Below are 25,407 nucleotides of genomic sequence, written 5' to 3'. Positions count from 1 at the left end.
TCAGGAGATCGAGACCATCCTGGCTAACACGGTGAAAGCCTGTCTCTACTAAAAAATACAAAAATCTAGCCGGGCGAGGTGACAGCCGCCTGTAGTTCCAGCTACTTGGGAGGCTGAGGCAGGAGAATGGCGTGAACCCTGGGGGGTGGAGCTTGCAGTGAGCCGAGATCACACCACTGCCTGTGCAACAGAACAAGACTCCGTCTCAAAAAAATAAATAAATAATACATAGAATAAAATAATAAGAAAAACAGAAGTGAGGAGACAAGTAGTACAATTTTGGACCAATAATAATAATAATAATAATAATAATAATAATGCCAATTTCCTCTCCTCCCTGTATACACACTCCTCTGCAAGGCTGGCTTTGCAGCTTCTCCCGGCAAGAGGTGGAGTTTATTTCTCTATTTCCTTCAAATCAAGGCTTGGCCATGTGACTGGTTTTGGCCAGTGGGACATTAGCAAATGTGATGCAAGCAGATGCTTAAAAAGTGTGGGCCTAGAGGGACTTGCCCTTTCTTTTGCTCCTGTCAGAGTCCAGTGACCACATGCACAAGCTCAGGTCGGCCTACTGGGTAAGGAGAAACCTATGGTGAAGGCATCCCTATTTTTCCCAGCTGAGATATATATATATATATACACACACACATATATAGTTTGTTTGCTTTTTCTTTAGACGGAGTTTCGCTCTTGTTGCCCACCCTGGAGTGCAATGGAACGATCTTGGCTCACTGCCACGTCCGCTTCCTGGGTTCAAGCGATTCTCCTGTCTCAGCCTCCTGAGTTGCCAGGACCACAGGTGCACACCACCATGCCTGGCTAATTTTTGTATTTTTAGTAGAGATAGGGTTTCATCATATTGATCAGGCTGGTCTTGAACTCCTGACCTCAGGTGATCCACCCACCTCAGGCTCCCAAAGTGCTGGGATTACAGGTGTGAGCCACCGCACCTGGCGGAGAACCCCAGTACCTTTAAGGTCTGTCTGTTGTGTGATTATTTCTGTCTTATCTCCTTTACAGCTTGGTCCAGAGAGCTGCCTTAGACTCTCCAATGAATTTATTCAAACAGCTGCCTTTGTGCTGCTGTGTTTTACTTATCTGGCGGGGAGAGTTTCTGTGTCTGTTCCCAGGCATCTTCTTGCAGCTGCAGGCATCCCCGCCTCATCCGCTTCTAGCTTCCCTGTACTCTTTGTGCTGCTCTGTGGAAATGTGTCTGTGTAACTGAAGTGCTATGCAGGTCTGCGTGTGTGATTGTCAGGGAGAGTTGACCTGCCACATAAACCAGCTGGCACCCCCTCTAGCATCATCTGGCTTCCTGGATCCACATGACAGTTAATTTTAGGCATCAGGACGCCCAGAGAGTAAAACATTATCGCTGGGTGTGTCTGTAAGGCTATTTCCAGAGGAGATTAGCATTTGAAAGAGTACACTGAGGGATGAAGATCTGCCCTCACTAATGTAGGTGGGCATTGTCCAATCCACTGAGAGCGTGGACAGTTTGTGAAGGAAGGGTGGTGAATTTGCTGTCCTCCTTGGGAGCTGGGACGTTCATCTTCTCCTGCCCTCAGACATCAGAGCTCCAGGCACTCAGGTCTTCGGACTCTGAGACTTACACCACTGGCTCCTCTGGGTCTCCAGCTTGTTGATGGCATATTTTGGGACTTCTAAGCCTCTGTATCATATGAGCCAATGATATGGTTTCGACCTGTGTCTCTGCCCAAATCTGATGTTAAATTGTAATCCCCAGCATTGCAGGTGGGACCTGGTGGGAGCTGATTGGATTATAAGGGTGGAGTTCTCATGAATGGTTTAGCACCATACACCCTTGATACTGTATAGTGAGTTCTTGTGAGATCTGGTTGTTTAAAAGTGTGCAGGAGGCTGGCAGATGAATTGCTTGAGGTCAGAAGTTCAAGACCAGCCTGGCCAACATGGTGAAACCCGGTCTCCACTAAAATACAAAAGTTAGCTGGGCTTGGTGTTGGGCACCTGTAATTCCAGCTACTAGGGAGGCTGAGGCAGGAGAATTGCTTTAACCCAGGAGGTGGAGGTTGCAGTGAGCCAAGATCACGCCACTGCACTCCAGCCTGGGTGACAGAGCAAGACTCTGTATCAAAAAAAAAAAAAAAAAAAAAGTGTGAAGGACTTCCTGCTTCTCTCTCTTGCTCCTGCTCCAGCCATGATTGTAAGTTTCCTGCGGCTTCCCCAGAAGCAGAAGTTGCTATGCTTCCTGTACAGACTGCAGAAGTGTGAGCCAATGAAACCTCTTTTCTTCATAAATTACCCAGTCTCAGGTATTTCTTTATAGCAGTGTGAGACCAGACTAATGCAACCAATTCCCCTAGTAAAGCCCCTCTTCTTTATCTACACGTATACCCTATTGGTTCTGTTTCTATGGAGAACCCTGACTAATACGGTCCAGTTGTACCTAATGTTAGCTTCCCCTGGACTTTTATGGGCCATTATATTCTATTTATTGTGTATTTGTATTTGTATTTTTAGAGTCAGGGTCTCACTCTTTCACTCAGGCTGGAGTGTAGTGGCACAATCATAGCTCACTGTAACCTCAAACACCTGGGCTTATGTGATCCTCCTACCTCAGCCTCCCAAGTGGCTAGGACCATAGATGTGTGCTTACCACACCTACCTTTTAAATTTTTTGTAGATATGAGATCTCTATGTTGCCCAGGCTGGGCTCAAACTCCTGGCCTCAAGTGATTTTCCTGCCTCAGCCTTCCAAAGTGCTGGAATTGTAGGTATGAGACACCGCACCCAGCCCATTCTACTTATTTTTGCTTAAACTATTTTGAATTGGGTCTCTGTCACTTGCAACCCAAAATGTCCTTATGTTCCAGGAGTGAATGGACTGGAAGGACAAATGGGCAGAAAATTGAAGGCATCCACTAGGGAGTGACTGGCTTGACCATGGGGTCTGGGCTGGATAGAAACGCAAGTAAACAAGGGTGTAGAATAAATGAGTCAGCAGCCCAAGGTCCATCCTCCTTGAAACCTTAAGCCTTCCTTCTCTGAATCTCTTCTTGGAGCTGAATGAAATTCACTGGAGGCCTCCTGGCCTCCCCAGTGATACTGGGCTTTTGCTAACTCATATCAGCCTGTTTTCTATAGGTCCCCAGAACTCCACAGAATTGTGACCGCCTCCCTGTTTAAAGGTAGGAAAATGTGGAGCCCCGTCCCTGATCATTACCATAATTCATCTCCTTGTATTCTGGCAAAACAGCCCAGTTGGGCTTCTGGGTCTTAGGGACTTTCTCCTTGTGATATCTGGAGCACCACAGAATAAAGCTGCATCTAGTTTTCAACCTACCCAAAGACAGAAACTTGCACAAAAATTGTCTCAATGCCTAATATCACATTTTCTCCATCCTCCTTCCTGACTCTAAAGCAGGAGGAAGATAGCTCCTGGAGATTCTGAAATCAACAGGCAAATGGTAAAGGTTGTCAGGAATAAACATGCTAATTTATGCATAAAATATAAAATAATGCCAATGGTCAAAACTTAATCACATGGTCACACCCAGCTGCAAGGGAGGCCGGGAAATGTAGTCTTTAGCCTTTGGGAATGTGCCTAACTGAAAATTCTATTGCTATGGAAGAAAGGGAGGAAGGGTATTGAGGGAAAATAGCAATTTCTGCCACAACATGCATTCTGTTTTTGCCATTTTGGCTCTGGTATAGAACTAGGAGTGAGGGAACTGCCAGGACTGTAGAGGTGGGAATAGGATCTTCAAGATGTGAGTGTTTAAGGTCATATAAATGGTGCGCCTCCCATCAAGACAGGGCATTTCAATCAGTAGAACTTTATTATAACATATGTTAAAGTACTTGAACACCTTCAAGCCCATTCTTAAGAGAATATGCATTCCGTTTCTGGTTCTGATCAGGATTCCCCTGTTCTTTGTGTTTTTGTTTCGGATCTGGAAAGCAAAGATGCTGCCAGAGCTCTACAGCAGAGGGAGCGGAGCTTAGGGCACATTCAGATGTGTGGACGTGTCAAAAGCCAGAAAGGCAAAGTTGTATCTTTTTAAGCAACCACGGAAGCTTGAATTTGTTTTGAAGCTCACAGTTTGCTAGTAACACTCCTGATTATTTGCCTTCAACTCCATATTTAAAGATTCTTTTTTTTTTTTTGAGACACTGTCACCCAGGCTACAGTGCAGAGGCATGATCACAGCTTACTGCAGCCTCGACCTCCTGGCCTCAAGTGATCCTCCCACCTCAGCCTCCCGAGTAGCTGGGACCACTGATGGATGCTACCATACCTGGCTAATTTTTTTTGTATTTTTTGTAGAGACGAGGTTTTGTTATGTTGCCCAGGCTGGTCTCGAGCTCCTGGGCTCAAGCAATCTGCCTACACTGGCTTCCCAAAGTGCCGGGATTACAGGCGAGAGCCACTGCGCCTGGCCTGAAGATTCGTTAAAGCTGCATTTCCTTCCTTTTCAGTCTTATTCTTGGCAGTCGTTGCCACTCCCAAGTGAAGTCTGATTTGCTTAAGATAATGTTAGATGTCTTTCATTCTAGCAAAATGAGCCAAATCTAGATTTATGGTTAAGGCATTTTTGATTTAGGGTGATATATTAAAAGTTGAACTAGGCCGGGCGCGGTGGCTCAAGCCTGTAATCCCAGCACTGTGGGAGGCCGAGACGGGCAGATCACAAGGTCAGGAGATCAAGACCATCCTGGCTAATACGGTGAAACCCCGTCTCTACTAAAGAACACAAAAAACTAGCCGGGCGACGAGGCGGGTGCCTGTAGTCCCAGCTACTTGGGAGGCAGAGGCAGGAGAATGGCGTAAACCTGGGAGGCGGAGCTTGCAGTGAGCTGAGATCCGGCCACCGCACTCCAGCCTGGGCGACACAGCCAGACTCCGCCTCAAAAAAAAAAAAGTTGAACTATAGCTTAGTACTTTCCCAGGGAAACCATGCTATAAAGCTATAAATAGGGATTTGATTCCATGGTCAGCTCCTAACAAACCCTCTGAACCCAGAGAGTACCCTCTGATATTACCTAATTGCTAGGTAGTTTCTAACAAAATCAGTCAGTGCTATTTTATTTTATTTATTATTATTTTTTAGATCGAGTCTCACTCTGTCACCCAGGCTGGAGTGCAGTGGTGTGATCTCAGCTCACTGCAAGTTCCACCTCCCGGGTTCATGCCATTCTCCTGCCTCAGCCTCCTGAGTAGCTGGGACTACAGGTGCCCACCACCACGCCTGGCTAATTTTTTTTTTTTTTTTTTTGTATTTTTTTTCAGTAGAGACGGGGTTTCACCGTGTTAGCCAGGATGGTCTCGATCTCCTGACCTTGGGATCTGCCCGCCTCGGCCTCTCAAAGTGCTAGGATTACAAGTGTGAGCCACTGCACCCGACCAGTCAGTGCCATTTTAGAATGAAAATATAGATGACCTTTATCATTTTAGGGGTAAAATGGGGCTTGTTAAAGAGGAAACAAAAGGCATAAATTTTATTTTAATTTCTTAGAAAAAATTTTTTAAATAATATATTAAAAGTTAAAATTTTAAATAATTGAGGTCTTGCTATGTTGCCCAGGCTGGCCTTGAACTCCTGGGCTCAAGCGATCCTTCCCCCTCAGCTTCCCAAAGTGCTGGGATTACAAGTGGGAGCCACTGTGCCCGGCCAGAAGACATAAATTTTATACAAACCTGCTATCCATATTCCACTTGATTCCCTGGCACTTAGACAGCTGGATCCCAAATCATCATCATCATCATCATCATCATCATCATCATCATCATCCAGATTTGTAGAATAGTTTACTGCTTAAGAGCACTTTTCTACGCTTTATCCCATTTATTGTGCATTAGAAACCAGTTTTAGAGAGGAAGAGACTAATGCTCAGAGAGACAAAACAACTCATCCCTTACCATCCTACAGCCCCACAGTCCCACAGGGCAGAGCTGGGATTTGGACTCCGGGGGTTCCTGAGTGCTCACCTTCGCCACTTTCAGCACCCTGACTTCTTGGTCCAGAATCAGCTCATTATAGAAGCGCCGATCCCTCAAGAACTGCCCGATTCTGTGCCCGGCATCCTTCGCTTCATCCTTCCAGTCTCCCTGGGGCTGGAGGCTGTTTTACGAAGGCAGACTGGAAGGACGTTTTACGAAGGCATCTAGCCTGTCCCTGTTGGTGTCATACAAGTCCTGGAAGCCTGCCTTCTCTGTGGGACTAGGAATGAATCGTCTCTGCCTCTGCCCAGCCCTGTAAGGGGCAACTCCCAGCCTTTGTCCAGCAGGCCACAGAACTGCAGAAAGGCAGGGAGATGGTGTGGTTTAGAGAGTTAGCTACCTTTTTTTTTTTTTTCTTTTTTTGATACAGAGTTTTGCTCTGTCACCCATGGCGTGGTAGCTCACTACAACCTCCGCCTCCTGGGTTCAAGTGATTCTCCCACCTCAGCCTCCCTTGTAGCTGGGATTACAGGCACCTGCCATCATGCCTGGCTAATTTTTGGTATTTTTAGTAGAAATGGGGTTTCATCATGTTGGCCAGGCTGGTCTTGAACTCCTGTCCTCAGGTGATCTGCCCGCCTCGGGCTCCGAAACTGCTGCGATTACAGGCTTGAGACACCGATGGAAGAATGGCTAAGCTTATTTTCTTCTCTTTAGGGTGCAGAGAGGGCTAGGGGGCCCTCCAGGCATCAGCTGAGCCTCCCTCTGCTGGGCTGCCTTAGTTCAGCAGCCATCTCTCCTGCCGACTGAGAACGGAAACTGAAACTGAACTGTTTGTTTGGGTTTTGTTTTGTTTTAATTGGAAACAAACTTTGCTGAGCTTTCAAAGAGGGATTTTCTCTTTCCATTTGAGGTTGCCAGGAAAAAAGGCTGGAGATGGAGCCAAGTGCCCCTTGGGCTTCCTTGAGAGGAAGGTTCTCAGGCTGGGAATGTCCCACAATGTCCTGGAGCTGGGCTGCCCCCACCCCTCCATCCCCTATTTCCTGCTGCGGGAGAAGGAGACCTTGTCTCCCTATAGGAACTCAGTAGCGTCTGCCCTGGCATCAGGAGGTGCGGGCTCCTCGGGGTGAGGGGGTGGGGGCTTGGGCTGAGCCTGGGGAGTCCTGGGGCCTGGGATTGACTCTTTATTTTCTAAAAGCAAAGGCAAACTCACCCCTTTACTGCTTGTTTTGTTGTGTATATTTAGGTCTCCCCTATCCCCCCCACCAATAATCCACAGGAAGGAGGTAATCTTTTAAAAAATTGTCTTCAGGGAGCGCTGTTCTCTGAAGAACATTTTGAAGAGCAAACTGACCGTTGGTGGTGGACACTTTAGCCTTTAAAGATCTCAACTAACCACCAGGCACGGTGGCTCAAGCCTGTAATCCCAGCACTTTGGGAGGCCGAGACGGGCGGATCACGAGGTCAGGAGATCGAGACCATCCTGGCTAACATGGTGAAACCCCGTCTCTACTAAAAAAAAAAATACAAAAAACTAGCCGGGCGAGATGGCGGGCGCCTGTAGTCCCAGCTACTCGGGAGGCTGAGGCAGGAGAATGGCGCAAACCCGGGAGGCGGAGCTTGCAGTGAGCTGAGATCCGGCCACTGCACTCCAGCCCGGGCGACAGAGCGAGACTCCATCTCAAAAAAAAAAAAAAAAAAAAAAAAGAAAGAAAGAAGGGAGAGGGAGAGGGAGAAAGAAAGAGAAAGAAAAGAAAGGGAAAATCCCACATTGATACTGTGCAGGCCGTAAGTATGCACCTATAGGATGCATTTTTAAAATGCCCTAATAACGCATAAATATGTCGCTGAGGTTTGTTAAGAATGTCCAGATTCCCAGCCTGGGCAACACAGTAAAACTCCATTTCTACAAAATATACAAAAAAATTAGCTGGGCATGGTGGCATGTGCCTGTAGTCCCAGCTACTAGGGAGGCTGAGGTGGGAGGATCGCCTGAGCCTGGGAAGTCAAGGCTGCAGTGAGCTGTGATCAAACCACTGCACTCAAGCCTGGGCAACAGAATGGAACCCTGTCTGAAAAAATTAAAAATAAAAATGTCCAGATTCATGACAGCCTCTCTCTCATTCTGCTTAATGGAGTAAAAAATACTGAGTCCCGAAACACAGGCTTAGAAGATTCAAAAATTGCCTCGGAGAGGGAGAAACACCGAGTGGGAGATGCCTATGAAGAGCTTGAGTTAAAAAATCTTTTTGAAAACTGAAAGTGGAAAAGAGTAATATTTATATATTACCCCATAACATATACAAATGTATAGTCATATCTAAATAAATTAACAAAATATTGGAAATGCATATTTGATTTCCCTTAAGCTTATATAATTAGGGCTATGCCAATATATTTTATTTTCATTTATTTATTTTATGTTTTCCCCATTGGTTTGTGTGATTCTGAAACACATTTTATTTTCTCACTGGCAAATATTTGTTATTAATCAATTGGAAAATTGGATTTGGGGATCACCTTGCATTAGGGTATTTTGGTATACGTACTTATATTTTAAAAACTGTGGATTCCAATATATATTCTTAATAGTAAACTGTAACATTTTTGTCAATTTTCCTCTCTTCCACAAGGTGATGCTCCACGCCCACCTAAAACAATCACCATTTCTAGTTCCTAGGATCCTAGTACAGAAGAGACAGAGGGGATCTGCTTAATCCTTGTACTTTAGAAGGCGAACAGGAGTCCAGAGTGTTTACCAGGGCTCTTTGACATTATGGTACTGATATTAACTCCGATAGCTATTACTTATCAAGCACTCTGTGTATACCAGGCTCTCCACACAGTTTATTTTATTCTTTTTTTTTTGAGATGGGGTCTGGCTCTGTCACCCAGGCTGGAGTGCGTGGCACGATCTGGGCTCACTGCAACCTCACCTCCCAAGCTCAAGTGATTCCCCTACCTCAGCCTCCTGAGTAACTGAGACTACAAGTATGCATCACTGCGCCTGGCTAATTTTTGTATTTTTTTGTAGAGATGGGGTTTTGTTATGCTGCCCAGGTTGGTCTCAAACTCCCGGGCTCCATTGATCCACCTGCCTTGACCTCCCAAAGTGCTGAGATTAGAGTCGTGAGCCTCCACTCCCAGCCTCTTTTCACAGTTTAGTTCCCATAATCCCCACAAGACTGTGTGATGCAAGTTCACACCATGTGACATGATGAAGAAATCGAGTCTCAGAAAGATGTGACCTGCCCAGAGTCACACACCAAAGAAGTGGACAAGCTGTGATACAAACCCAGGTTCTCTGATTCTAAATGCTTACCCACGACATTATCCTACTGCCCAAGGCACTTCTTATTTATTGAGCTCCTACTACGTGCTGGGCACTGGGCGAGGCTTGGAGAATACAGAAATGAATAAGGCAGCCCCATTCTATGGGCAGTTTGGTATGTGTCTTCTCTACTGGGAATCTTCAGGGTGAGAAGCACGTGGTCCCACGGTCTAGCACAGAGCTTGGCACACAGTGGCACACAGTCAGTTAACGTTGACTGAATAAATGAACAATACCATATTTCCTAGGAAGCAAAAGCACTTCAATCTTGTGACTGTATTTTTAAGTCCATAAAAGGGATAAATGGTGGAGGACAGAGAACTTCCTGGCGACCTTCTGCTTGCTCCATCAAGGCATCTATCAAGGGTCCCCATCTTTGAGTATGGTGGCTCAACTACAGTGGACCATCCCAAAGGTCCCCTCTGGTTCTGCATTGCAGACACTATGCATGGTGGTGCGGGACCTCTTTCCCAGAGGTGCTTGCTTCTTCATTTACCCCAGTGTTTCTTAACATTTTGGAGTCTTGTGCATGTAAGGGACCGTCCCTCTAAAAAACATGTTTATGCTTATATATTTGCAAGCAATTTCAGGGGCTTCCTGGACCCCAAGTTAAGAATCTCTGCTGTGGGGCCGGACATGGTGGCTGATGTCTGTAATCCGAGCACTTTGGGAGGTCGAGACGGGTGGATCACTTGAGGTCAGGAGTTTGAGACCAGCCTGGCCAATATGGTGAAACCCCATCTCTACTAAAAATACAAAAGAATTACCCAGGGGTGGTGGGCGCCTGTAATTCAAGCTGCTCGGGAGGCTGAGGCAGGAGAATCGCTTGAACTGGGGAGGCGGAGGTTGCAGTGAGCCGAGATCGCGCCACTGCACTTCAGCCTGGGCGTCAGACTCTGTCTCAAAAAAATAAAAAAATAAAAAAATAATATCTGCTGTGGAAGATTCTNCTCAGCCTCCCGAGTAGCTGGGACTACAGGCGCCCGCCTCGTCGCCCGGCTAGTTTTTTGTATTTTTAAGTAGAGACAGGGTTTCACCGTATTAGCCAGGATGGTCTCGATCTCCTGACCTCGTGATCCCCCCGTCTCGGCCTCCCAAAGTGCTGGGATTACAGGCTTGAGCCACCGCGCCCGGCCTATTTTTTTATTTTTCAAAATTTTTATTAGAGATGGAGGGGCGGACATCTCGCTATGTTGTCCAGGCTGGAGTCAAATTCCTGGACTCAAAGATTCTTCCTGCTTCATTCAGCCTCCTGAATAGCTGGGATTACAGTGCATGCCAGCATGCTTGGCTGCTCCTGTGTAAGATTCTTGAGGACCAAAAGACATCCTAAACAAGAGTCACATCTCAAACCTTTTTATTGAATTCCTGCTGTGCACTGTGTATCATGCTGAGTGCTAAGGGATACTGTAGGGAAAATCTGCAGCCTTCAGATCAGTCAGAAGGGAGCCCTGGGCAGCACGGCATCTAGTCATCAGCCTCTCAGTTCTCAAGTCACATGTGGGACTGGGATCCAGGTGTTTCCCACCTCCCGAGTAAGCCTGCAACTTTTTCTTCCATCTGGCTCCCATTTTAGAGCCTTGCATAGGTTTCTCCAAGGGAAGCCTGGATAATCCTGAATCACTTCTAATAACCACATTCTTTAAAAAATTTTTTTTAAAAAGAATGTGGTTTGTTGCCCAAGCTGGAGTGCAGTGGTGTAATCTTGGCTCACTGCAATCTCCCCCTCCCGGGTTCAAATGATTCTCCTGCCCCAGCCTCCTGAGCAGCTGGGATTACAGGCACATGCCACCACCTCTGGCTAATTTTTGTACTTTTTTAGAGACAGGGTTTTGACATGTTGGCCGGGCTAGTCTTGAACTCCTGACCTCAGGTGATCTGCCTGCCTCGGACTCCCAAAGTACTGGAATTGCAGGCGTGAGCCACCGCGTCTGGATGTAACCACATTCTTTAATTGTGTCCAACAGGTATTCCCAGGAAGTGCAAAAAACAGTTCCACTCAGGGTTCTAAGTTCGAAGTTGCCCTCATCCCAACCATCATCAACAAAATGCCAGAATGATTTTCTTCTTTTCGTTAATGGTAAAAATAAGATTTTGCCATTTGTTGGGATCATACGTATTGAGCACATTTGGGGAACTTGTGACTCTGGTCACAAAATAAGACTGGGTTTTTGGAAATGTGGCTGGATAAGGTGGAGTGAGGGGGGCGGGTTAAGTTCATGACTGGCTGCAAAAGGCTATCCAGGGTTTGTGGAGCTTCTAAAATTTTCTATATCCCTTTAAAGAAAAATGACATAAAACAGTGAATAAAAATTTCAGCTCAAAAGTGATGTTTGTGATCTATGTCATTTTCCTTGTCTCTGAACAAGGTTTTTTTTTTTTTGTTTTTTTTTAAATAACATTTCTTACAAGACAGATCTACTGGCGATAAATTACTGACAAATTTTGCCTAAATGCGATTCTCCATTTCCCTCATTCTTCCTGCATTTATGAAATGGAAATCTATATTCTTCCAACATGCCCCACCATTTTTTGCTTACCTTAAAGTTCTTTATTTCTCTCTCACTTTTGAAGGATAATTTTGACAGGTACAGAATTCTAGGTGTGGGGGCTTTTTCTTTCAACACTAGGTATTTTACTCCACTTTCTTCTTTCTTATGTGGTTCCTGACAATAAGTTCAATATAATTTTTTTTTTTTTCCTGAGACAGGGTTTCACTCTGTTTGCCCAAGCTGGGATACAGTGCCATAATTTTGACTTACTGTAGCCTCAACCTCCCAGGCTCAAGCGATCCTGAGTAGCCTCCTGAGTAGCTGCCTCAGCCTCCTGAGTAGCTGGAACCACAGGCACACACTGTCAAGCCTGGCTAAGGTTTCGTATTTTTTGTAGAGATAGGGTTTCTCTTTGTTGCCCAGGCTGGCCTCAAACTCCTGAGCTCAAGCAATCCTCCTGCCTTGACCTCCAAAGTGCTGGGATTATAAATGTGAATCACCGCACCCTGCCCAATGTAATTCTTATACTAGTTCCTCTATGAGTAATATGTATATTTTCCTTTGGCTTCTTTCAAAGTTTTTTTCTTTTTCTTTTCTTTCTTTTTTTTTCTTTTTGAGATGGAGTCTCGCTCTTATTGCCCAGGCTGGAGTGCAGTGGCGTGATCTCAGCTCATTGCAACCTCCGTCTCTTGGGTTTAAGCAATTCTCCTGCTTCAGCCTCCTGAGTAGCTGGGATTACAGGCACCCACCACCTTGCCCGGCTAATTTTTGTATTTTTAGTAGAGACTCTGTTTCACCATGTTGGCTAGGCCGGTCTCGAACTCCTGACCTCAAGTGATCTGCCTACCTCGGCCTCCCAAAGTGCTGAGATTACAGGCCTGAGCCACTGTGCCCAGCTTCTTTCAAAGTTTTTATCTTTGATTCTACAAAATTTGAATATGATATGATAAGATATTGACTTCTTTGTATTTATCCTGTTTGGTGTTCTGAGATTCCTGGATCTGTGGCCTGNCAAAAAAAAAAAAAAAGTCTTCTGCTCCTTTTTCTCCTTTTAGAATTCCCTTTACAAAGATGTTATACCTTTTGTAATTCTCCTGCCATTTTTTGATTTTTTTTTTTTTCTGTTTTCCTCAGCCTTTTTTTCTCTTGCTTTTCAGTTTGGGAAGTTCTATTGACATTTTCTCAAGTTCACTGATTCCTTCCTCAACCATGTGCAGTCCACTGATGGGCCCATCAAAGGACTTCTCCATTTCTTTTCTGGCATTTTTTATTTCTAGCATTCCCTTTTGATTCTTTGAGTTTTCACTTCTCTATTTACATCCCATTGGTTCTTGCATCTCATCCACTTTTTCCATTAGAGCCTTTAGCATATTAATCATAGTTATCAGTCTGATAATCATCAAATCTCTGTGTATCGCAGTCTGGCTCTGATGCATGCTCTGTCTTCAAACTGTGGTTTCTGCCCTTTAGTATGCTTTGAAAATTTTAGGATGAAGATGAGACAGTTGTTATGTTTCAAAGAAAATAGGTACTGGCTGGGCGCGGTGGCTGACGCCTGTAATCCCAGCACTTTGGGAGGCCGAGGTAGGCGGATCACCTGAGGTCAGGAGTTCGAGACTAGCCTGGGTCAACATGGCGAAACCCCATCTCTACTAAAAATACAAAAATTAGCCAGGCAAGGTGGCATGTTCCTGTAATCCCAGCTACTCGGGAGGCTGAGGCAGGAGAATCGCTTGAACCCAGGAGGCAGAGGTTGTAGTGAGCCAAGATCATACCACTACACTCCAGTTGAGATCGCGCCACTACACTCCAACAAAAACACACACCCACACACATACACAAACCAAAGAGAATAGGTACCTTTCATGACATAAATATCACAGTACAAATGTTCATCATCACTGCTAAGTACAAATTTCAAGAACAAATAAACAGGTCATGAATGATGTATACAATCTGCATTGATATAGACGATGACGTATTTTGTCCATTGATTACACAACAGAGGATGTAATGGGTTAGTTGCTGAAAGAATAGGTCATTCTGTATTGTTATAAACTTCAAAATCACAATGGCTTCCAGATTGAAAAAATACATGTATATACACAAATTTTGTATTTATATATATACACACACACTGATACTATAGTTATATGTGTGTGTGTATATACATACTCAGAAATGCAGCAAAATTAAAAAAAAAGAAACCAGATTCACAGGTTTGAATGCCCAATTGGAGGAGAAAATTTAAAAAGAAGTAGGAAATATAGTGAGAAAACGTCCCCATCCTTTTAGAGGAGCAGCGCTTGAAAGGCAATGATGAAGAGTAGTTGAAAGTTCCCATTTGCGGAACACTTTCCCATCTGAGGAAAGTCCCTAGTGATGAAGCTGGGGACTTTCTCTCCAGCTACCACCTCATTCGCCACAGTAAATGAAGAATGAACGAGAACACACAGGTAGAGTCCTTAGATAAATGACTGTCCCACTGTCCATGCTATATAATTATCCAAGTAAAAATGGTATGACACAGCTAATACAGTGCTGAGAACAAACCTGATTGCCCCAAATGCATACAGTAATGATGAAAAAAATTTTCAAATCAGTAATATATGGTCTTATCTCAAGATCCTAGAAATTAAAGAGCAAAATAAACAAAAAAGCAAGCATAAGGATGGACATATTAAACAGAATAGAAATCAATGAAATTCAAAACAGGAAAATAATAGGAAAAATCTATGAAACAAAGAATTGCTGGCTGGGTGCGGTGGCTCACGCCTGTAATCCCAGAGTATGGGAGACCGAGGCAGGCAGATCACCTGAGGTCAGGAATTTGAGACCAGCCTGGCCAACACGGTGAAACCCCTTCTCTACTAAAAATACAAAAAATTAGCTGGGCATGGTGGCATGCACCTGTAATCTGTGCTACTTGGGAGGCTGAGGCAGAAGAATGACTTGAACCCGGGAGGTGGAGGTTGCAGTGAGCCAAGATGGTGCCATTGCACTCCAGCCTGGGCAACAAGAGCCAAACTTCAGACTTGGAAAATAAGTCTTCCCGTTATTTATCAGTTTGGGACAGGTGCTGAGGAGTGGCCACGCACTGGAAGAATTTTATTGGTTGTCCCAAGTGGTGTCCCCGAACTCTCAAAATCTACAAGCTGTCCAAAAGCATTTGGGCTTTCTAAGTGGTTTTCATATAATGAATATGACAAACCTGTAGTATTTATGCACTAATGCCTGTGCTGGGCTATGTGACCACTGACGCTAGCATATAATGTGGATAGTGTGTAGGAACTCTATAGGCTCAGATAATTCCAGACATATCAACGCATACAGATGATGGAAATCTTTTGCACAGTGACTAGTGGTTCCACAGCTGAGGGATGATGGTGCATCAGTTGCTCAGAGCCTCGGCGCTGAGGCCACATGCTTGGGTTCCTCCCATAGTGGCTCTTTTACTTAGGAGTTCATAAACTTGATCACAGCCATCTCTTTCTCTTTTTCTCCATCCGGTGAAAGGTGAGAGTAAGTTAACCATGCCATATCTCTGTGGTGACTTCTGAATGGTTCAATATGTATAATGCTATCAGTGCAAATGCTCATGAAACTTGATTATCAGTGAAATGTCTTGCTTTAGATTGCACAACTTAACAAGCTCAAAGATTCATGCAAGCCCAGGATTCCGAACTTCCAAGCCATTGTTCTTTCTGTGACATCTTCCTGCTTGGTCTACAAACAACCACTTTATCCAAATTCACATTCAAGTTTGAAATAATCAGATAAAGTTGTCAAAAGTGCTGTGTCTGCCTGAGCACACACTCAGTGGCCACTCCATATAAAAGGGCACCATTAGGAGGCCAGGCACGGTGGCTCACGCCTGTAATCCCAGCACTTTGGGAGGCCAAGGCAGGCGGATTACCTGAGGTCAGGAGTTCGAGATCAGCCTGGCTAACATGGGGAAACCCCGTCTCCATTAAAAATACAAAAAAAAAAAAAATTAGCTGGGTGTAGTGGCAAGTGCCTGTAGTCCCAGCTACTTGGTAGGCTGAGGCGAGAGGATCACTTGAACCCCGGAGGCGGAGGTTGCAGTGAGCCGAGATCACGCCACTGCACTCCAGCCTGGGCAAAAGAGCAAGACCCTGTCTCAAAAAACAAAACAAAACAAAAAAAGGGCACTATGGTCCTCCAGAGTGATTCAGTTGCTTGAGTCATGGTCAGCAGATGAGATGAGCGAATGGGATGAATACCAGTGCCCTAGGTGGAGCCGCTTATCTACTAACAAGCCTGCTGTGCTAAAACCACTGAAAAATACCATCTTGCCTTATTTATTCCTAACAAATGTAAGTGCCTCTAACCTTAGATTCTGTCTGAATAATGGAACCAACAGTATCTTAGCTCTCGGGAAGAACTCTGGTGATGGGTTAGGAGAACTAAGTCACACAATATATCAAAAGAGTATTAACAATTTTTCAAAGCTGCAGCTCTATATGCAAACTTGTACAGTTATCACATTATTATTATTATTATTATTATTATTATTATTATTATTGAGATGGAGTCTCGTTCAGTCACCCAGGCTGGAGTGCAGTGGCACGATCTCGGCTCACTGCAAGCTCTGCCTCCCGGGTTCACGCCATTCTCCTGCCTCAGCCTCCTGAGTAGCTGGGACTACAGGCACCAGCCACTATGCCCGGCTAATTTTTTTGTATTTTTAGTAGAGACGGGATTTCACCATGTTAGCCAGGATGGTCTCGATCTCCTGACCTCGTGATCCGCCCATCTCAGCCTCCTAAATCACCTTACTATTTTTAAATTTATCTTTATATATATATATATATCTGTATGACTTACTTGTTTCTTGGTGTGAATAAATCTGTATATATATCTGTACGACTTGTTTCTTGGTGTGAATAAATCTGTATATATATCTGTACGACTTGTTTCTTGGTGTGAATAAATCTGTATATTCTGGGTTAATAGTGTCTCCCGATTCATTTCATGTCTCTATTCAAATATGGGCTACTCTTTGGATGAGAAAAAATGATTGTACTTGACTATATTTACCTTTGGAAAGGTAAGTAGGATGGGTGATCAACTGTAATTGATGCCTCTATAATTTTGCATAAACTTAATTATAAAATAAACTCAAATATAAATTAAATCATACAAATAAAAGTGTACCTTGTTTTACACACTAACACATAAACAATACACATTCCTATTATTTCTTTCTTACAAAGTTAATTTATGAATATAAACGACATATACCAAATTTACTAAACTAAACAAGCATTTCATCAAGAGGAAAGATATATTAAAAGCAAAGATAGGTAAACTTCATTGTGTGAAAAGCCACAAAGACATCTGCATCTTTCCAGGTTTGCTCCAAATTTTTGAAATTAATGATTTTAGTAGATTCTTAATTAGGTAAAAAACTGCATTACAGGCCGGGCGCGGTGGCTCAAGCCTGTAATCCCAGCACTTTGGGAGGCCGAGACGGGTGGATCACGAGGTCAGGAGATTGAGACCCTCCTGGCGAACACGGTGAAACCCTGTCTCTACTAAAAAAAAAATACAAAAAACTAGCCGGGCGAGGTGGCGGGCGCCTGTAGTCCCAGCTACTCGGGAGGCTGAGGCAGGAGAATGGCGTGAACCCGGGAGGCGGAGCTTGCAGTGAGCTGAGATCCGGCCACTGCACTCCAGCCTGGGCGACAGAGCGAGACTCCGTCTCAAAAAACAAAAAAAAACTGCATTACAACAAACTTTGCCGTATTTTCGCCAGGAGTATACTTAACTGGGGAGTTTGAGGGGTGCAGGATGTGACAGGAAATAACACATACTCTTTAAATAAAGGAAAAGTTCAAAGGCAACCTGCTTGATGCTAGAATCAAACACATAAATTGAGGAATAAAACAGAACCACAGAACACATTTATAAGTGCATACAAAAAATACAGAGGATGATTTTTAAATACATTTAAGAGAAGAGCATTCAACAGGCCAGTGTGAACATATCTCTATTGCAGGAACTCGGGTTCCCCATAAGAAAGACTAAAATCTGCCCGGGCGCAGCGCAGAGTGAAACTCTGTTTCCACCGCGCCAGGCCAGAGGTTCCATTCTTTCCACCATCAGATATTTCTACCATTCCTGAGTGACCTAATATTTCTAGAACCAATAAGCAAACTGTTCAGAATTAGATAAAAGACAGCACAAATAGATATTCAGTTATAAAAGTCATATTTCTCTAAAAGTTGTATTTCTAAAAGTCATATTTTCCTAAAAAGTCATATTTCTACCGTTCCTGAGTGATCTAATATTTCTAGAACCAATAAGCAAACTGTTTGGAATTAGATAAAAGATAGCATTAGTTGATATTAAGTTATGAAAATCATATTTTTCTAGCAATGTAATTATCAAAGTTAATTTTTCCACTTATCTCTATATATTACTATGCATTTGGTTATCTCCCAATCTTTGTGAATACACAGACGAATTTATCTATCATTGTGTACGTAAATATCTGACTATTCACTGAGTCTTTAGGCTGGAGAAATAAAACTGCCCCAGTTTGCAAATGACATGACAGTGTATAGCAAATCATCAGAAATAAATGAAAAACTATTTGGACTAATAAGCAAGTTCAGCAATATTACAGGATACAAAATCAATAGGTAATAATTTTTCTCACCATAAAAATGGTAAGTAATTGAGGTTGTGGATATATCAATTAGCTTGATTTAATTATTCCACATTATATTCGTAAATCACAGTATCACTTTGCACCTCATAAATATATACAATTACAAATTGTCAACTTACAATGAAATAAAAAACATTTCTTGGGCAAGAATTACCATGTCAAAGGATATGGTGCATTTTAAGGATCTTGATAACTTGCCAACTTGCTTTTCAGGAAGTTTATACGAGTTTATTCTTCCACTTGTCCATAAGAGAGGATTTCAAGGTTCTTTGAGCATAATCCTATATTGAGAAATAATAATAAACCTTTGACGAGGCTTGAAGGCTTGATAAACAAATCAATTATATTTCTATGAACTTTCAATAAACAATCTGAACTTGAAGAAAACAATTCCTTTTGCAATAGCATCACAAATAAACACTTAGAGGCCAGGCACAGTGGTTCATGCCTGTAATCCCAGCACTTTGGGAGGTTGAGGTGGGTGGATAATTTGAGGTCAGGAGTTCGAGACCAGCCTGGCCAACATGGTGAAACCTTGTCTTTACTAAAAATACAAACATTAGCCAGGATTGGTGGCGCACGCCTGCAGTCCCAGCTACTTGGGAGGCTGAAGCAGGAGAATCGTTTGAACCCGGGAGGCAGAAGTTGCAGTGAACTGAGATCGTGCCACGGCACCCCAGCCTGGGCAACAGAGCAAGACTCCATCTCAAATAAACAAACAAACAAACAAATACATAGAAATGAATTCATCAAAAAGAGTACAAATCTTGTACATTGACAACTACAAAACATCATTTAAATAAATTTTAAAAGATCTAAAAAATGAAAAGACATATGTTCATAGACCGGAGTGCTTATACTTAAGATGTTATATTCCCCTAATTCATTGACAGATTCAGCAAATTCCTATAAGGATTCCAGCTCCCTGGAAACTGACAAGGTGATCCCAAAACTCATAAAGGAATAGAACCCAATGTAGAGAAAATAACCTTTTTTTTTTTTTTTTTGAGACGGAGTCTTGCTCTGTCACCCAGGCTGGAGTGCAGTGGCCGGATCTCAGCTCACTGCAAGCTCCGCCTCCCGGGTTTACGCCATTCTCCTCCCTCAGCCTCCCGAGTAGCTGGGACTACAGGCGCCCGCCACCTCGCCCGGCCAGTTTTTTGTATTTTTTAGTAGAAACGGGGTTTCACTGTGTTAGCCAGGATGGTCTCGATCTCCTGACCTTGTGATCCGCCCGTCTCGGCCTCCCAAAGTGCTGGGATTACAGGCTTGAGCCACCGTGCCCGGCGAGAAAATAATCTTAAAAAAGAACAAGGATTCAGACTTCCCAACTTAAAAACTTAATATAAAGGTAGTATAATCAATCTGTGTAGTACCAGTGAAAGGATGGATGTATACATCAGTGAAATAGAATTATGAGTCTGGAAGTAAACCCTCACATTTACTGTCAATTTTTTAAAAGGGTGGCAAGGCCAAAGACAGAATAACCTTTTCAACAAACGGTGTCAGGACAATGAGCATCCACAAGCAAAGAACGAAGTTGGACCCCTAACTCACACCATACACAAAAGTTAATTTAAGAGGCCAGGCATAGTTGCTCATGCCTGTAATCCCAGCACTTTGGGAGGCGGAGGCAGGTAGATCACTTGAGGTCAGGAGTTCGAGATTAACCTGACCAGCATGGTGAAACTCCGTCTCTACTAAAAATACAAAAATTAGCCACGCATGGTGGCACATGCCTGTAATCCCAGCTACTTGGGAGGCTGAGGCAGGAGAATCACTTGAATCCGGGAGGTGGAGGTTGCGGTGAGCCAAGATCATGCCATTGCGCTCCAGCCTGGGAGACATGGGGAAACTCTGTCTCGGGGGAAAAAAAAAAATTAAAAATGGATCAAAGGCTTAAGCCTTTGATAAAACATAAAACATAAAACATAAAAGAGCTAAACTATATGAATCTCAGAAAAAAAGGGCATAAATCTTTATTTTCTTACATTTGGCAATGAATTCTTAGATGTGTCACCAAAAGTACAAGCAACCAAAGGAAAAATAGGACTTCACCAAACCTAAAATCTGTTGTGTTTCAAAGAACACCATCATGAAAGGGATACAACAACACAGAGTTGAATAAATTTTCTGCAATTCATCTATCTGATAGGGTCTATTATCCAGAAGAGATAAAGAACACTAGTAAATCAACAATAAAAGTCTAACAAATTTTCAAAATTAAAATAGGATTTGCATAGATACTGCTCTAAAGAAGATATACAAATTGGCAATAAATTAATGAAAACATGTTTAAAATCATTGTTAGTAGGGAAATGCCAGTCAAAACCCCTGAAATAGCACTTCACATCCACTAGTGTGGCTATAATTTAAAAAGCAAACACAAGTGTTAGCAACGATTGGAGAAACTGGGACCTTCCCACATCGCTTGTGCAAATATAAAAAGGAAAAGACTTTGGTGGTTCCTCAAACAGTTACAGAGCTACGATACGGCCTAGCAGTTCCAATGCTAGATATATATCCAGGAGAAATTAAAAGCATATATTCATACGACAATTTGAAGATGGGTGTTCAGCTGGGCGCGGTGGCTCAAGCCTGTAATCCCAGCACTTTGGGAGGCCGAGACGGGCGGATCACGAGGTCAGGAGATCGAGACCATCCTGGCGAACATGGTGAAACCCCATCTCTACTAAAAAAATACAAAAAACTAGCCGGGCGAGGTGGCGGACGCCTGTAGTCCCAGCTACTCGGGAGGCTGAGGCAGGAGAATGGCGTAAACCCGGGAGGCGGAGCTTGCAGTGAGCTGAGATCCGGCCACTGCACTCCAGCCTGGGCGACAGAGCGAGACTCCGTCTCAAAAAAAAAAAAAAAAAGATGGGTGTTCACAGCAGCACTATTCATGGTAGCCAAAAAATGAAAATAACGCATCTGTCCATCACTGATAAATGGAAACATGAAATGAGTTATGCTCCCACAGTGGATGGTATTCCACCATAAACACGTGAGGTCCAGGTATGGCCACAACATGGGTGAACGTGAATACCTTCCGCCTACTGAAGAAGCCAGGACGCACAAGACAGCCCATTGTATGATTCTGTGTATATGAAATGTCTAGAATAGAAAAACCTGCAGACAGAAAGCAGATTAGAGGCTGGCAGGGCAGGGTGTGTGGAGAGAATGGGGTTGGCTGACATGGGCAAGGGGTTTCTCTTTGGCGTGGTGAAGTACCGGAATTAGGTCGTGGGGATGATGGCAAAACCAGAATATACTAAAAACCACTGAATTGTATCCTTCAAAAAGGTGCATTTATGGAATGTAAATTATACTTCATTATATTTCAATACAAAAGAACATGACAACAATTTATTTTGTTTCTAAATCGGATGCACTGAATAAACGACAACAGTCACTGGTGAATAAATTGAATGATTAAATTCCCACAGGGACTTCAGTGGAGGGGCTTGTCCGGGATGATATTTGAGGCTTAGCCTTGGTCCTTAGCCAGATCCGGGTTTGATGCTGTTGAACAGCTGTGGGGCAAGGGGTACATTTTCTTCCCCAAGAATCCATCCCCATGTACATTCTTTATTGGAATCTATTATCTCCTTATCACTAACTGTCCAGTGGGGACACCGGAATGAAAGTGGAGTTAGGAAGAGGGATCTTGCAGTGAGGTGTGCATAAAATACCCCACAGACGGATTGTGTGGAAACAGTGACTTTCTTTACATGAGACAGTGTAGAAAGTCAGCACAACACAGTGACCAGAGCATGGGTGCTGGTGCCTGATGGCCTGAGATCAAAGCCACGTGTGCCCGGGACTGTCACTCAGCCCCTCTGTCCTCAGCTCCAGGGTGTGAACATGTTACTAGGGCTTGCTTAGTACTACCATGTTATAAGGCTAAAGATAAACTCAGACACAGCCTGGAGAAAAATGACAGGTACTTCATAAGTGCTGCCTACCTAAGTGTTCAATGATTACGCGTCAGGAAAAATAAAAAAGACACGAAGCAATGGTGACTCCCAGAGAGGGGACATAGAGGGTGACAGACGGGGGAAGGACAGGGCCCTACTGTTCCACATGGGCATAGGCACGACACTTTACAGCTCCTGGATGTGCAGAGCAGGGCCTGTAACATTTACTTTATGGTTCAGGGCACTGAAATTGACAGAGATTCAGTGACGTGCTCAGAGTAGCAACGGTGATGAGTAATGAAGCTCAGGCAGGGAATCTAGTTGGTTCCCAAGGGATGGAGATCCCTGAACACCTGAGACTGAGGCAGGCTATCAGCAAGACTCACTTTCCAAGCAACTATCACAGCCCTGCTGATGGAAACAAGATGTAGCAAAGAAACTGTCCCAAACAAGCTAGGACTAGGAATTCTATTGTATACACTAGAGTCACCCCCACCAGGGCCATGACAGCTTACAAATGCCATGGCAGTGACCTGGAAGTTGCCATGTGGTTCCAGGACTCCTGGTTCTGTTCCAGAAAGTCATGAATAGCCCGCCCCTTAATTGGCATATAATTAGGAGTGGTTATAAATATAGCTAGCCATCACTACACTGGTGCTGCTACATGCCTCTGGGACAGCCCTGCTCTGTCTGTGGAGCAGCCATTTTGGCAGACACTGTTGTTCACACAAACTTGCTGGCTTTCACTGCTGGCTGGCTCTTGTTTCCTGAGCAAAGCCAAGAACCCTCATGGCCTAAGGTACAATTTTGGAGTTCACCTGCATCAAGACCATTAGATCACGCCCCGGACTCTGAACCAAGGACCCTCCTCACTCCTTTCCCAAATCCTCCTATCCCCATGGCTGCTGCAGGGAGACACTGATGCCTGGAAGAGGTATTTGGCCCAAGAGAAGGGCCCAAACCCTGACTCAACTCCTGGCTTTACATTTCAACCCCTGACCCAAGATGCCATGACTTTCCCCCACATGAAGCCTGCTGAATGCGTGGGGTCCAAATTTGTGTCTGTCTCCCACCACACTTGACTCTGTGGCTGCCTTGTGAAGAGATTTCCCTGTGGTCGGGTGACTGCCCTGAATGACCTTTAGCCTGCTTGACTCCCAACCGACTTGGAATGCAGGACGTCCCCCACCAACTGCCCACGTGACCGTTGGACTTTGAATCAGATTCGCCTTCAACTGACCAAACCGGGCTGCTGCGCACTGTGGGTTCTTTCATTGAAAAAGTGGCCTGCTGGGCTGGGGCTTGGGCAGTGCAGGGAGTGAAGCTGGCAAGCTGCCAGGGTCTCAGTGTCTCTTGATCAGAGCAGCTGTCCGAGCAGCCTGGACTCAGGCCTGGCTGAGAAGAGGCAGTGGCTGCCCCAGCTCTGAGTGGGTGCCCCCCCGCTCCTGTCCTTCCTCACCAAGACTCAGGCCCTGCTGTACAAACCACAGCAACGATTCCAGTCTCCTGAGAGCTTCAGGTCCAGGACGCCTTCACTGGAGGAGCTGGCAGGTGCTGATGTCTGGGGCTCCTCCTGCCTTCGGCCAGATACTGACGGGATGCTTCTGGGAATGGCCAGGAGGGTTTTCTTGAGCCCAGATCACTTTTCTGGCATATTCTGAATTGGAGTCTTTCATGATCTCTTCTAGTTGTACCCATGAGCCATGAGTTTGGAAATATACATTCAAAATAGAGCCCCCTGTTGATACGGTGCGGGCAGGAGACAGTGGGCAGGTGTTGGCCTTTCCCAGGTCACTCTTGTCTCCAGCAGCTGCCTAGGAGAGCAACCAAGTCAAAGCTGGCTTAGGAGGAGGCGTCCTGAGGTGCTGTGAGCACTTCACACAAACACCCAGATGACTGCATGGGGATGTTACTCTAATGAGACAATTTGGGAGGGCAGCTGAGCTCAGTGACTGAGAGCAAGTGGCAGGTGCCTGATGGCCTGGACTCAGACCGTACCTAGAAGCAGACCCAGAGGAAGCCAATGGAAAAATGACACTTCATAAGTGCTAAAAAAGTGCTCAGATACACAATGTCTGAGGGAATGAGGGAGACACGTAGTAGTGGTTGCCTCCAGAGTGGCTACAAGTCACGAGTCAGTTTCCAGCCTTTACATGGGTGGGAACTTGTAGCTCCTGAAGAGGATCTGTTGTCATCCCTCGCGACCCTCACGTGAACCCCATGAAGTGGGCAGAGCAGGGCTGTGACCCACATTTTACAGTTGAGGACACTAAAACTGAGAGGGGCTAAGGGAATTACCCAGAGTCACAATACTCAGGACGGACGAGGCTGAGCCAGGAACGTAGTTAGTGTCCTGGAGTCGGAGATCCCTGAAGCCCAGATTCCTCTAGATCATGCCCTGGGTGCCTGAACCACGGCTTCCCTCAGCCCATTTCCCAAATCCTCTTCCTCCAGGACTGCTTTGGAGAGAGGTGATGTCCTGAGGGAGGTGGCTGACACAGCCTCCTGCATCTACATTGTAAACCTTGACCCAAAAAAGGATGCAGGTGACCCCATGGGAAGACCCTCTGAAGGACCAGGGTGTCCAATCTGCACCACTTCTGCCCCAGCACCTTCACACCATGAGCCACCTCAAGGTGAGGTTTCTGGAAGTTCCAGTGACCACCCTGAATGACTAGTGTCCTGCTTGACACCCACTGGCTCAGAGCTCAGGACTCCCAAGCCAGCCACACCCTTAGGACAGAGCTTTTAGCTTCACTGTAACTAACAAACTCTTAGGAGCAGGGAAGGCGAGTTAACTGGGGAGGAGGGCTGCTGGCCTGGTTCTCTGGTGCCTCTATCAATGGAGACTGCCAGCTCCCTGCTTCCCTTTCCCTTCATGGACTGAAGATCTGAGCACCTGTCTGAGCAGCCTGGACTCAGGCCTGGCTGGGAAGAGGCAGTGGCTGCTCCAGCACGTAGTGGGCGCCTCCCAGCTCACATCCTTCCTCCCCAAGACTCAGTCTCTACAAGCTCCTCCTCCCTCCCTAGACTCTGCAGGGGCAGGG

The 25,407-nt window shown here is 44.8% G+C and overlaps 1 protein-coding gene across 1 annotated transcript in view; it reads right to left on the bottom strand.

The window, feature by feature from the left end:
- OASL (2'-5'-oligoadenylate synthetase like) overlaps positions 1-9,254 on the bottom strand; it is a 38,999-nt gene extending 29,745 nt beyond the window's left edge. The window contains exons 1-2 of the mRNA XM_017872057.1: positions 9,250-9,254; positions 5,972-6,104 (exon numbers count right to left, since the gene is read on the bottom strand). Coding sequence (XP_017727546.1) covers positions 5,972-6,104; positions 9,250-9,254 — 138 coding nt within the window. The remainder of the gene's footprint in view (positions 1-5,971; positions 6,105-9,249) is intronic.
- Between the last annotated feature and the right edge of the window lie 16,153 nt (positions 9,255-25,407).

This window comes from Rhinopithecus bieti, unplaced genomic scaffold (assembly GCF_001698545.2).
Source record: "Rhinopithecus bieti isolate Rb0 unplaced genomic scaffold, ASM169854v2 scaffold_6776, whole genome shotgun sequence".
Taxonomy (NCBI): domain Eukaryota; kingdom Metazoa; phylum Chordata; class Mammalia; order Primates; family Cercopithecidae; genus Rhinopithecus; species Rhinopithecus bieti.
Note: the sequence above shows the minus strand (reverse complement) of the source record. Positions and strands in the feature narration are given on the sequence as shown.